The sequence below is a fragment of the Oncorhynchus tshawytscha genome, linkage group LG14 (assembly GCF_018296145.1).
Source record: "Oncorhynchus tshawytscha isolate Ot180627B linkage group LG14, Otsh_v2.0, whole genome shotgun sequence".
NCBI classification, from domain to species: domain Eukaryota; kingdom Metazoa; phylum Chordata; class Actinopteri; order Salmoniformes; family Salmonidae; genus Oncorhynchus; species Oncorhynchus tshawytscha.
In genome coordinates, this window is record NC_056442.1 from 40,588,692 (window position 1) to 40,602,722 (window position 14,031).

The 14,031-nt window shown below is 45.3% G+C and overlaps 1 protein-coding gene across 1 annotated transcript; it reads right to left on the reverse strand.

Annotated features, from left to right (window-relative positions):
• Nucleotides 1-1,100: 1,100 nt before the first annotated feature.
• On the reverse strand, nt 1,101-13,207 carry LOC112267202 (PHD finger protein 12). The gene is made up of 13 exons (XM_024445410.2): nt 12,349-13,207; nt 11,641-11,822; nt 6,577-6,649; nt 5,797-6,410; nt 5,467-5,599; nt 4,928-5,089; nt 4,564-4,710; nt 3,449-4,283; nt 3,035-3,205; nt 2,844-2,939; nt 2,664-2,746; nt 2,384-2,522; nt 1,101-2,163 (listed from the first exon to the last, which is right to left on the reverse strand). The coding sequence occupies exons 1-13, from the start codon at nt 12,412-12,414 to the stop codon at nt 1,742-1,744; spliced, it is 3,123 nt and encodes a 1,040-aa protein (XP_024301178.1). The 5' UTR covers nt 12,415-13,207; the 3' UTR covers nt 1,101-1,741.
• Nucleotides 13,208-14,031: the final 824 nt, after the last annotated feature.

Genomic DNA, 14,031 nt, shown 5'->3' on the forward strand with positions numbered 1-14,031 from the left:
TGAAATGGGTTTCCATCGCGGAGCAGTCGCACACAAGCCTTAGTTCGCCATGCGCATGGCCAAGTGTCGGCTGGAGTGGTGTAAAGCTCGCCGCCATTGGACTCTGGAGCAGTGGAAACACATTCTCTGGATTGATAAATCACACTTCTCCATTTGGCAGTCCAATCGGACAAATCTAGGTTTGGTGGATGCCAGGAGAACACTACCTGCCCCAATGCATAGTGCCAACTGTAAAGTTTGGTGGAAGAGAAATTGTCATGCTGAAACAGGAAAGGGTCCTCCCCAAATTGTTGCCACAAAGTTGGAAGCACAGAATTGTCTAGAATGTCATGCGGTGGCATTAAGATTCCCTTCACTGTAAAAAAGGGGCCTAGCCCAAACCATGTAAAGCAGACCATTATTCCTCTTCCACCAAACTTTATAGTTGGCACTATGCATTCAGGCAGGTAGTGTTTTCCTGGCATCTACCAAACCCAGATTTGTCCATTGGACTGCCAGATGGAGAAGCGTGATTCATCACTCCAGAGTCCAAAGGTGGCGAGTTTTACGCCACTCCAGCCGACACATGGTGATCTTAGGCAGGGCTGCTCGGCCCTGGAAACCCATTTCATGAAGCTCCCGACAGTTGTGTTGACTTGCTTCCAGAGGCAGTTTGGAACTTGGTAGTGCATGTCTCAACTGAGAACAGACAATTTTTACATGCTTCAGCAATTGGCGGTCCAGTTTTGTGAGCTTGTGGGGGCTAACACTTCACGGCTGAGCCATTGTTGCTCCTAGACTTTTCCATTTCACAATATCAGCACTTAGTTGACCGGGGTAGCTCTAGCAGGGCAGAAATTTGACTAACTGACTTGTTGGAAAGGTGGATCCTATATCGGTGCCACGTTGAAAGTCAGTGAGCTCTTCAGTAAGGCCATTCTACTGCCAATGTTTATCTATGAAGATTGCATGGCTGTGTGCTCGATTTATACACCGGTCAGGTATGGGTGAAATAACCAAATCCACTCATTTGAAGGGGTGTCCACATACTTTTGTATATATATAGAGTCAATTGCAACTCCTCTTTGCCAGAGCTAGCTGTACATGACCACCACCTACTGGAAAGTTCACTCAAGATTTATTACTGAAAAAAGCATTTTAGACTGTTGACCCCATGTCTCAAAGTTATCAAGAATGCAGCACGAGACATTTTTAAGTTTGTTCTTAAAAAAAAAATCTGTATTTTCCCAGACAGGCAGAAACCGACAAAGAACGAGTGTTAAAGCGAGAGCTGAAACGTTGCGACACTATTTACACCATGGATTTCAGCATGGAGCACACAGGTCAATGGGAGGTACTGTATGCTTAAAAAAACAACCACAATGGTTTATGTACAGGATATCCAATTGAAAAGCACCAAACATATTGACATTAATACACTGTACATACAAATGTGTGTATAAGCATGTTAGGGAGCATGAATGTATAACTTGCTACCTGTGGTGCTAACGTAGCCACAAGAACAAAAATGTGAGTACTACAATTTCAATATCATAAAATTAAATGTTTGGGCTACATGAGCTGGCTGAAAAATAAGGAAATGTTATGTAACTACACTGGCAAAAATGAGTGAAATATTTGAAGTCCAATGATCTTCGAGAGGAAATGACATCTAAATAACAGATTTGAGATTGAATTTAACGTGAAAGTATAAACAAAATATATATTTTCCCTGCGTGACAACCAGCTCTGTAGGGTTCCCTTAGGTTTGACTGCAAAGAGGTGAAAAAGAGAGAGTTTGAGCTATGGAACCAAGGTGCACTTGGTGGAGCTTGATAGTCTGTTTGTCTGCCTCCTCTTGGCTGGGGGTGGTACTGGCAGGGGTGGTATTGGCGGTGCCAGTGGTTCCCTCTTCTTTGGGCTGCTTGCTGGTGAACTCAACAATGCTGAAGACAAACTGCATGCAGCCCAGTTTGATGTAGCTGCCGTGGTGGAGCAGTGCTGTGCCCTCCCAGCCAGCCCCGCTGCCACCAATCAGGCTGGAACTGCTGGCCTTACAGTTGCAGGAGAGCCTGGGTCCTCCCTGGGGCTGGCAACTCATCACTCCTCCTGATGGCATCAGGCCAGTCCTGGGGCCGGGCCCTGCCTCAGCCCCCTCCTCCTGCTCTCTCATCTTACAATGGCCTGAAGAAAGAGGGCACCGTCACTCACAAGTGTCCTACAGACACAGTGCTGGCCAAACCCTATCTCTACAGGTTTAAGGTGATGGGGCAAAACAACCACCCACATGTTGCACACAGGAGAGATAGGGGGTTTCAAACTTAGCAAAATTGATAAGTGTGTGTGTGTGTGTGTGTACATGCTGAGGTGTGTTCATATACTGAGGTGTGCGTGTGTTACTTACGGACAATGCCCTGCACTTTGGACACCAGGCCACTAACGGGGCTGGGGGAGGCCTTCTCAGAGAAGTCACAGGAGTAGAGTACGTTGTCCACCGTGGTCCCATGCTCACTGTAGTTGAGCAGCTCGTAGTGCTTGGTGTTCTACAAACAGGTACAAGATAACCATCAGTCATGTTGTCTGTAGTGCTACTTTTATTTCAAATATTGCTCACTGCTCAGCAAGGGGTAAAATAGTTTTTGTTCGACAAACTATCAGTGTTTCAAACAGGCAAGACAACCTACCCCGTCGTAAAAGATGCAGGCGTGTTTTCCAGATACATAATTACAATGACCATAGTTTGTAAGGCACACATCCATGTCAGCACCTACAGTGGGTTGTCAGAGAGAGAAAGACTGATGAGACTTTGTTCCATGTTGAGTAAAGATCACAGTATTTCATAATACAGCATGGGCAGTCCTTACCAGCTCCTATGTACAGGGTCCTATAAGACATGTTGATGGCTCCTCCCTTCCCCATGAGTGGATAGAACGTTGCTCTCGCCTGCACCTTCGGTTCTTCTGTGATGGGGACAGATTTTGGAGGAATGACATTTTATTGTGTAACATTCTTATGACCCTAAAATGAAACTGCCAGCAATGGGGCAGGGTCTTACCCTCTGTGCGTGGTGCGGGAGACTGAGGTTTGAGGGCGACGCTGGTGGTGGGAGGAGCGGTTAGACCCCTGCCTTGGGGGGTTGGGGGCGCTTTGGGGGGAAACAGCTGCTGTATCCTCTGCCAGGCCAGGAGTTTGACCAACTCCTCATCCAGGTTACTCAGCTCCATCTCTGTATGAACAACATGTTTCAACGTCATCATAGACTTCGCTTGAAGCAATCCTGTATCACAGCCATCTGTAAGCAGCAATACAGGCCATTTAATCAGCATGGCCAATACATTAATGCACCGTTTTATACTTTATTCAACAACAATAAAGTTATGTTTTTAAACTAGACAGCAAAAGGTGCTCATCACCGAGGCCTAATTCTAAACAGTGGTTCAGGTAGAATGGTGTTGAGGCATCTACATACCCTCATCCCCTTCCATCATGGCCTTCATGCCACCAGACAGGTCTGCTATGGAGGTGGAGAGGGAGCTGGGGAACATGGAGCTACCCTTTAGATCTGGCCCTAAGGAGAAACAGGGAGGTGTGGTGGTGGGCTGTCTTGCTGTGCTGGAGTATTTAACAGCTCTGGGTGGGGTAAAGACATGGACACCCAGGTTGGGGCTGGGGCCGAGCTTCAGCTCACTGAAGCAGCTCAGAGGGGTGGCCTGAGCCCCTGCCTTGCCTGGAGGAGTCCCGTAGGCCTGACTCTTGACATCCTGCCCTGTAGCTGCACACGTCGAAGGGGAACAACCTTTCTGGGTGCAAGACTCCAGGGGGCTTCCCCTCTCCGTTTTAACCACAACCCCTCTTCTCAGGTGATTGGGTAGCCCCAGAGCAGAGATTGGGAGTGAGGCTAGGGGGTTGAGTATGTGCAGCTGGAGCTCTGTCTGTCTGCAGACACCTGAGGCAGCGTCACACGCTAATGGCCCGTTGGCTTGTACAGGCTGTTCCGTCAGGGGTCCGTTGTGTTTCCTGCACTTCAGACAGGGCCTCACCGTGCAGCAGCAGCTCTCCTGGCCCTGCGAGAGTTCCTTCAATACAGGGGCTCCCTGGGGGCCATCAGATGTATTGCAGGGCTTAGAGCAGGGGGCAGGCAGGGCAGAGGCTGTCCTTTCTGCAAGGGGCAGAGTGCTGCTGTTCTCTAAAGCCACACAGGGCTTAATGTCTGTCTGTTCAGAGTCCCAGTCTGACGAGGACTTCTGCTTGCCAGATAAATGTCGCATGATGCTGCACTGGAGCGCCATGACGTCTCTAAGCCACTGAACAACGAAGAAAAAAAACATTTCAGTGAAAATAAGCACCTTCACCCATCCATCAACTCCCCAAATAAACATCAATTTACAGTTATTACACATTCAATAATTGGCAGTTCATTCCTAGCATGTCTGGACCCATGTCTTCTAGCTGGGCCAGTGTCCAGTGATTTTTTTATCAAGTGCTTTAGTGGCGTCTCAGGCACAGCCCAAAGGAACCACTGAATCTCAGTGTAGTAGACAGATACTAGTGGGTGAGTTTGTGCTGTGTGTCTGTCATGCCTACCTCCTGTTGCTCCGCCTGGCTGGTAAAATGCTGAGGGGAGCAGTCCTGGTTTGGGATGCCATTACAGATCAGCTCCCCGTTACGCACCGCTGCAGGAGCCAACATGGCCGGGGGGTTCTTGTACTGGGACTTAATAGCGTCGGGTACCTGGAGGGGCAAACAAACACCCACACACAACATTATTTACAGGAGCAGTGAAGTCCCATTGTGGTTCTTCACATTCACTCTTAATGCAGATTAGTTGACAAATCAATACATTTGTTGAAAATCTGTCTTCATCACCACTACAGTATTTCAAACTGAAAAGCAAAAACGGATTTCATAACATTATATGGCTTTTACAGACTCAGTGGACGTAAGCAACCTTGAGCGCCTTCGTCTTGTGGTGGACACCGCTGCGGACAGGCGGGTTCTGTCGGTGGACCCATCGCAGGAAGTCCACCTTGACTGCATGCTGGGATATTCTGTCCTGGAACTGGTCTAAGAGCTTGCAACGGCTGGTAAGGGACAGGCTCCGCCGGTTCAGCTGGAGAACAGGACAGGAGGCCATGTCAGGAAAAAGAGCGATGTCTACTCCTGAATCAACGGCAGCCAGACACTATGCACTTGTAACACGTCTATAGACCCTAAAGCTCAGCTGGAGAACAGGTCACGTCAGTAACAGAATAACTTATACATACTAGGGTTGAGAGATATCACAATATTATTGCATATTGGTGATGCTTGATATCACCCAAACACAACAACCAACCCTTTTCCCTGTACAGCGAAAACAGAGCCATTCCTATCTAAAAATCACCATATCCGTAATGTTTTTAAGCCTGCCAAAAGACTGAACCCCAATTCCATGCATGAGGATGCTTGGCCACCAGATGACACCGGGGGTTTGGCTACATCACTTACCACCAAGTGCTCCATATGGTTGGGGCACATCCATCTGCCTGTGGGCATGGCAGTGAGTGGGGGGTCCAGGCAGTCCATGTGGAAGAGCAGGGGGCAATAGTCACACTGAACCAGGGGGGCCATTCTGCAGTTCCTATAGGATAGAGAGGAGCACAGAGAAGAGCGTAAGCTTGGATTAGCAAAGTCAGCCAACCAACTAATGCACTCAGACATACACAAACTCAAAAAATATAAGGAGTCTATTTGGATTCCCTGAATACAGATTGTATTTGAATAATCTGTGTTGATATAACTAACGATGACATTGTGGGTTTGATTGACTAATTATACCTGGTGCAGGAGAAGCAAACCCTGACTGGCAGAGGAACGAGGCCGTTGGGGTCCATCTCATGTGGTGGCCTCCTGAAAGTCTTCATGATCAGCTCCTCTTTCCTCCTCCGTTTAGTGCTGCCTGGCAGTGCTGTGGTGCATGTGAGCTCGTTGGGCAGCTGGAACTGCGAGGGGTTCCTCTCCATTGCAGCGGCAATGAGCAGCTGAAAGGGCCTCTTGAGCAGCCGTGGTGTGGGGGTATGGGTGGCGGTGGCTTGCTCAGGTTCCGAGCACTGGGCCTCCACCACCACCTCCTCTGCCTTGGCCATCTCGTCAGCCTCGTTCTGCTCCTCCGAGGGGATGGCCGTGTCCGTGGAGGTGTTGGATGTTGGCGTGCCCGGTCGGCTGCTGGCCCGCCGCTCAAGGTGCTCCAGACGCTCCAGATGTACGGCAGCCACCCGCAGCCCGGGTCCTGCTGCTCCGACCCCGGGGGGCAGCCTGTCCAGGCGCAACGTAGTGGTAGTAATGGTGGTGGTGCCCCGCTCCAGTTCAGCTGTGGGGGGGGAGGAGCGCTTGGAGAGGGGCCTCTCCCTCTCCAGCAGGCCATTTGTCGGCCCAGCCTTCTGCTCCCGCTTCTGGGGATGACAGTGAGAGACCAGCTAGGATCAGACAGTATTCAGCACCACTAGGGTTGTTGCAATACTTTGACTCGTATTGATACATTGAAAATGGGTGATAACAGGCTAACACATTTGAAGCATAATAACAGCTCTGTTGTATCATTTATTGTTGAAACCTCACCTTTCTCCGTACGTTGCAGCGATGACACATCCAGTCACCAGGAGGCAGCATTTCTTCACTCAATGGTGGGTTACTGTAGGAACCACAAAAAAATAGCCATTAAAAAAAAGGACTTTTCTGCTTGTCATTTTATTCATAGGTCCAACGTGGATCAATTGCTATGTAAACTTCATACGGGCTAATGCCAAACAAAGCATCTATTCAATTTTGAGGCATAGGCTATAAATCAGGGTATAGGAGAGTGTTTTTTTAAATTTAACTAAGCAAGTCAATTTAGAACAAATTCTAATTTACAATGACAACCTACCAAAAAGCATAATGCCTGCTGCAAGGACAGGGGCTGGGATTAAAAATACAATTTTAATATAGGACAAACCACACATCACGACAAGAGACACCACAACACTACATAAAGAGAGACCTAAAACATAGCATAGTAGCAGCACAACATGGCAGCAGCACAAAACATGGTGCAAACATTATTGGGGAAAGGTAGGGACAACAATACATCACGCAAAGCAGCCACAGGTGTTGGTGTCCATGATTGAGTCTTTGTTGCAGATCGTTCCAGTCGCTAGCTGCAGTGAACTGAAAAGATGAGCTACCAAGGGATGTGCGCAGAACGGGTGTTGTATGTGGAGAATGAGGGCTGCAGATGATATCTCAGGGGTGAGTGAGGCCTAAGAGGGTTTTATAAATAAGCATCAACCAGTGGGTCTTGTGACGGGTATACAGAGATGACCAGTTTACAGAGGAGTATAGAGTGCAGTGATGTGTCCTATAAGGAGCATTGGTGGCAATTCTGATGACCGAATGGTAAAGAACATCTAGCCACTCGAGATCCCCCTTGCCTGCCAATCTATAAATTACATCTTCGTAATCTAGCATGGGAAGGATGGTCATCTGACTCAGGGTTCTTTTGGCAGTGTCGGTAAAAGAGCAGCAATTACAATAGAGGAAACCAAGTTGAGTATACCGTCTAGCCATACTCCCAAGTACTTGTATGAGGTGACTACCTCAAGTTCTAAACCCTCAAAAAGGTAGTAATCACACCAGCGTGGAGAGGGGTAGTCTTCTTACCAAACAACCTTTGTTTTGGAGGTGTTCAGAACAGTCAGTTGATTATTGACAAGCTATTCCAACACTTTTAATGAATAGGGCAACATAGAAATTGGACTATAACAGTTAGGGTCAGCTTGATCTCCACCTTTAAATAAAGGACGCACTGTGGCTGCCTTCCAAGCAATAGGAACTTCCACAGAGAGGAGAGACAGGTTAAAAAGGTCAGAGATCAGCTAAACCATCTGACCCAGATGATCACTAAGGTCAAGTTTAAGGAGCTCCTTTAGCACCTTAGATTCAGTGACTGCCTGCAAGGAGAAATGTTGTAGCCGGGCAGGGGGAAGAGAGGGAGGAGCATCGGGGGAATGTTGGGCAGGCAAGGAGGCATGGCTGAGTCAAATAGGAATCCTGACTTAATGAAGTGGTGAATAAAGAGCTCGGCCATGTGCTTCTTGTCAGTAACAACCACATCAACATTATTAAGGGACATGGGCAGCTGTGAGGAGGAGGGTTTATTCTCCAGGTCTTTTTCCAAAACGTCTTAGGGTTAGACCCACAGAGAGAGAACTGCTTCTTAAAGTAACTAACTTTGGCCTTCCGGATAGCCTGAGTGCACTTATTTCTCATTTGCCTGAACGAGAGCCAGTCAGCCTGAGTATGTGTGTGCCGAGCCTTTCGCCAAACGCAATTCTTGAGGTGGAGTAACTATGCAAAATTCTCATTTTCTTTATGGGAGAGTGTTTCCTAACAACAACACTGAAAATATAAAATAAGAAAGTCCAAGCATCTTACACCAATTTACAGAGGCCAGGTCATGAAGGAAGGTTCACTCATTAAAGTATTTTAGCAAGTGTATGACAAAATCAGGACAAGTCGTTTTACTGAGCAGCCATTACGAACACGGGCTGTAAAACAGTGATCACTAAGGTCATTACAGAAAACACCAGACTGTTACTTATCAGGTTTATTTGTAAGGACAAAATCAAGTAGAGAGTAACATTTTCTGGATGTTTGGAGTCATACCTTGTGGGATTGATTGGTAATAATCTGAGAAAGATTTAGGGAGTCCCATTGCTTTAGGATTTGGTCAGGTGGTTTAAGCATGGGTCACCTAGCAATACAAATGCAGACTTAGTGTAAGGGGCCAGGAGAGAGCTTAGGGCATTTAGGGTACAGGCTGGTGCTGAGAGGACGAGAACACCCAGCAACAGTTAACAAAGAGGTATTTGAAAGTTTAGCTGGTTTTAAGCATTAATCAAATTGTTTGGGGACAGACTTGGTGGAGACAACCGAGCACTGAAGGTGATCCTTGGTAAAGATTGCCACTCCACCACCGTTGGAATATCTGTCTTGACGAAAAAGGTTATAAGCAGAAAGGTTAACATCAGTGTTCAAAACTCTTCCTTAACCATGTCTCAGTAATGTCCAACATCTGGATTGGAGCTGCGAACCCACACTTTCAATTGATTCACTTTAGGTAATAAGCTAAAATCAGTGAAGCAGATAGCCCCAAATCTGACTTGTGCTCTAGCAACAGTAGATGGGCCAGGGTGTACATGTACATTTCTAGATATCATCAGCAGCAGTAATACAATCAGGGCACAGCAGAGGGCAGGGAGAGCTCTGCATTGTTGATTAATGACATTTGAATGTGCATTAGATGGCAACAAGATCATATTATATAGTAATTTCCTCAGGCAACGCGAATACAAAGCCAGAGAGATGTGGTTAGAATAGGATGGGAGGCCAAGAGTCCTTGTAACCAATAGAGAGTCAGAGACCCAAGTGTGGAAACAAACAGTCTGTCCCACAGTCGGGTAAACAAGCAAGTTCATAGTCAACAAAGCCTCCAGGACTCATGAGGCAAATAGCATAAAGCACAATAAAATAATCAAACGACTTGGGGCTAGCCATTGTAAGTTGAGAGTCACTCGCCCCAACAGTGCGTGTGTGCTGGAGGCGACGACAGGCCAGGGCAGACTGAACAGATTGCCAGGTGGGATCCAAGCAGCAGTGAAGCAGGCAAAGGGAGTAGGTGTCACACCCACTTGGGAGAAGCTTTTTGGGGGAGGCAGATTCCTTATAGACAATCCCAGCTAGCTAGCAGGTTTCTGTCCATTGTTATTTTCCACTTGGAAGAGGTGGTTGTTAGCCAGCTATAGATCTCTTCAGTTTCGGCGAAGGGTCCTTTACGACATCCAAACAAATGGCTGTTGTGTTTTGGAGATTGTGAGGAGGATATCATCTGATGTGATCAAAGCAACAATATGGTTTCTTATTGCGGTAATTTACAAATGAAGTGTCTTGGCTCCATATCAGTTCAAAATAGAGATCAATCCAGGGGCTACTGTATTATGATGATGTAATTGACCTGTGCTGGAACAGGTCTATGTTTCAAAATACCACAACATAGCATATCAAAATACACCTTTTAATGCTTGAGTGTTTACTGTTAGAATGGCTTCTTTTCTAAATGCCTGTCTCCATCTAGTGGGATTAATGTGACACTGCCTGGCATGCCCACTTGTCAAAAAACAGGAGTTAGTCAATATTGAAAACTGTTTTTACTTTCTTTAAAATCACCAACACAGGGAAATTAAGCACAATAATGTTGTTGTACTCTAGACCAGTGTCAGGAAATGTTTTGCTCGGTCTTCGGCAATGAAGACAAAATCTTCCAGAGACAGCCCCCATTCAGTCAGCACAAATATCCACACTCCTTTCTTGACAATTTCTTATGGCCTATTGAAACCTGGGCCTCTTACTTTACTGGTAATATTAGAGTCCTTTACATTCATTGGAAAATGGGAAATTGTTTGAAAGTTTCATGCTCACTGTTAGTAAGGGGAGACCAGGGAAGTTGTAACATATTTTGTATTTGCAGCTTTTATAGACATGGGTTACTGGTAATATGTAGAGTGGCTCTCTATTTGCCATAAGCATGCATTTCATTTCACCATTCTGAATGTCTAAAGAACATGTTCTTGAAATCTGAACACAGAACATGTTTAGCTTATCATGGCGATTTCACACAATTACAATCATGGTCTTGAATTGGTCTCTCTTTAGGTGGTCTACGAACAACACCTAGCTGTGATGCTCATAAAATCTATTCTTACTACCCAGTTTATACAGCCGGACATCATAATGAATTGTTGGAATGCTTTCTGTTGTTTCCAATCTAGAAGATATACAGCTACTGCATTGGCAGTTGTCAATGTGATTGTATGATGGAACTGAAATTATAATCACATAGCTAAAGTTTCCAGCAATGGCAAATTTTACAGTCAATGACCACCCAAGGGGATATGCAAATGTTCTATTTGCAAAGACAGATTATACTCAGTCCTCTATGTGGAAAGCCTTGTACTGTAGCCTAGTTCACAACCAAAACCTGCACTATTTGCTCATATGATATAAACTGTAGCTACCAACCAACATGACACATATCCAGATCTTGCACAACTGTGTGGTGCAAATGTCTAAATGGATGTCCCCGAAATGCACATAAAATGCTCATCTAAAATCGAGTTATAAGCACGTTAAATCAGCTTTAATATCATAGTTATTATCCTGCTAAAAGTCAAGAGAAACGTCAGTAAAATGGCGCTGGAATAAAACGTTTTTCTTCTTAGGTCGCCATATTGTAAACAGAGGCACACGCTCGAAGAGCAGCCTCGACTCCATTTTCCGCCAGCGTTCTCAGAGTTGGTGAGAGACGATGCCTGGAGCCAAGCAGACTTAGGCGGGGGCTGGCTGCAACCATTTAGCGGCTAATTTTAACCAAGTCCTGGTTCCTGTGTCACAATCATCTTCGTAACATGGTTGAAAAGCACCCCCCCATTTAACTTAACACATCTCAAGTGTGGTATTTTGCACAGCGGCAAGGTTCTGGAAGAAGCTGGATTGTCTAAACAGGACAGCCGCAGTCATTTTGAATCCAGCAAAATATGCACGATCCTTACCAAGCTAGTGGGATACAAGTATCATTTTCACACATACCAACATTGTAGATGGAAGGCGGCAGGACAATGGTCACAACACAGAAGGTCCCCTCCCTCATGACAACTATCACAGATGTCGTGGTTGGTGGCCCTGCTCTTTCTCCGAACGTCCCTTTCACTCCTCCGATTCCTCTTTTCGCCATCCTCTGACTTGGGGGGTGCGAGCAGTGTTTGAATTTGCTGTAACAAGTTGAACACGTATGAGAAATCTGGATCGCCAAATTGCACTACCTTCACTGCCCATTTAGGTTTATTGTCCTTGTTGCTAGCACAAACAAATAGAGTTAAGTGTATGATTCAGTATAATCTCAGGAACATAATTGATGATAATAGCTAGTTAGGTCAGTAAAATATAAATCGCCTACTGATGGAAGCTAGGGTATTTACTGTAACGTTTGAGTCTGCAGCAGTGATCAAAACAGCTGACAACAAATAGTTTTAAATATGACTGTAGTTAAGCTATAGTTAGAGTAATAGCACGTTTCCCATAAACTGGCTAGTTACACATCACAAAGATATGTGTTTTGTCTTCAACTTCATCCTAGCCAATGGCGTTAGAACAGAATTACAGCCTCAAAATATAGCTATATGCTTCCATCCTGCTATCTAGCTAACCATGTCCATTTGGCTCGCTAGTTAGATAGTTACAAAAATTAAAAGGTTGCATTTTAACTGAAATTAGCAACGTTATGGTGACATGCCTCACCTCCATTAAGCCCCCAGAGGTATCCAAGTCGTACACAATCGTTGGCGTCTCCATTTTGTCCCACATTCACCCAGCAAAGCAGTCGACGACTTCTTGCAGAGAATCCTATGCTATGGAACCAGCTTAGCTAGCTAGTTTCGTTCCACGCCCAGTGTGGCTCTGTCGAGCCCCCCCCCCCAACACTTGTTTCCTCCAAATCGTCTTTCTCGGTTTATTACTGAATATTGTAGAGGGAATAACGGACCCAGTCGTTATCTAGCCGAACGTAGCGACCTCGTACGCAAGCTAGGAATTGCTACGTTAGCGAGCTGCTGTATCTGAATAAGATATAGGTACACACTAGACTGATGTCTAAATAGGTACTTTGGCTAACTGTCGTGTACCCTCGGTAACTTAGCTAGCTACTACTATAACGTTAGTTTGCCACGCCAGCCATCAATGTTCGCTTGCTAACTAATGGCAAGTATATCACGAATGTTATGAGTTTCTCACAAACCTTAACTTTGAGCCCATTCTAAACTGTCTTGTTGTCAGGTTGGTGAACAACTGTGAATGTATCTGTGAGGCCTAGCCATGGTTCTTGTTTCTGCTCCTAGCTAAGAAAAGACGCTTGAAAATTCTGCAAACCCGCTCGCTTCCACTTTGCATTGTCAACAGAATACACAACATGTAAAATGGCAAATTAAGCGTTATTTCCAACCAAGGGTTGCAAAATGCGTTTTGTTGTTATTCTTCCAAGAGTGCAGGTTCCTCAAGAATAGTATTTTTGTTATGAAAAATCAAATGCATCAATGTTGCTAGCGGCAATATCCTCTCCGAGTTGGCGCAACTGCGAATGAAATTACGTTTGAGCATGCGCGTTTCAAGATTGTTGAAAAACATGGCCGCCGCAGCACATAAACAGTTGTCACTAGTTACCAAAGCCATAAAGTCAAAATTGGGTATATCGTAAAAATTCATGAAAACTAAAATGTACTTTTTGGTCTTAATTTAAGGTTAGGAAAAAGTTTAGCAGTGTGGTTAAAGTTGCAGATTTTAGGTAGATAAATTGTAGAAATAGGCGGGTTTAGCCATAATTACGCATTTGTGGCTGTGGTAACTAGAGACGAAGACACAAACTAATAAAAAATGGCATGCGCTTGAGAAGCCCTCAAAGACATCTGGCAAGCTAACTTGAATAATTAGTTGGAGCTGCTAAGTTGTCAAATAACAGCTAGATAACTACACCAGTTTGCTTATATTGATCAACTTTAACGCGCTATCTTCCCCTCTATTTGTGACTGACCACCGACGAAGCTTGCAAGCAAAACTACCCTCCTCATTTCAATGTAGCCTTCGCTACGCCCTCCATCTATATGGACAATCATATCAGAGTTTTATTATTCTATGGTATATTGGCGATCACACAATTTAATGTGCAGGATGGAAAGAGGTTTCCCAAAAAACTGAACAAACTACCAATAAATAAACTAAAACTTTCTGTTAAAAATCTGATCCCTACACAGGCTCAAGGGGAACCTGTGAGGACGGGTCTTCAGGTGCCAGTACCCCTTGCAAGTCTTCAGATGTCCCCAACACATTTCTGCCAGCCACAATAATGTCCAGTTCATTAGACTTATTTGAGACTTGTGCCATGCAGTTTATAACTGTGGCAATGAATGCAACAAAATCAACCTTTTTAAA

What these genes read in the sequence shown, in the direction of transcription:
- LOC112267202 (XM_024445410.2), bottom strand. Translation starts at nt 12,414, where the DNA reads ATGTGGGACAAAATGGAGACGCCAACGATTGTGTACGACTTGGATACC. An exon ending in CCTCTGGGGGCTTAATGGAG is followed by an intron (nt 11,823 to 12,348) that starts GTGAGGCATGTC and finishes AACTTGTTACAG; the next exon opens with CAAATTCAAACACTGCTCGC. An exon ending in ACAAGACGAAGGCGCTCAAG is followed by an intron (nt 4,711 to 4,927) that starts GTTGCTTACGTC and finishes TTGCCCCTCCAG; the next exon opens with GTACCCGACGCTATTAAGTC.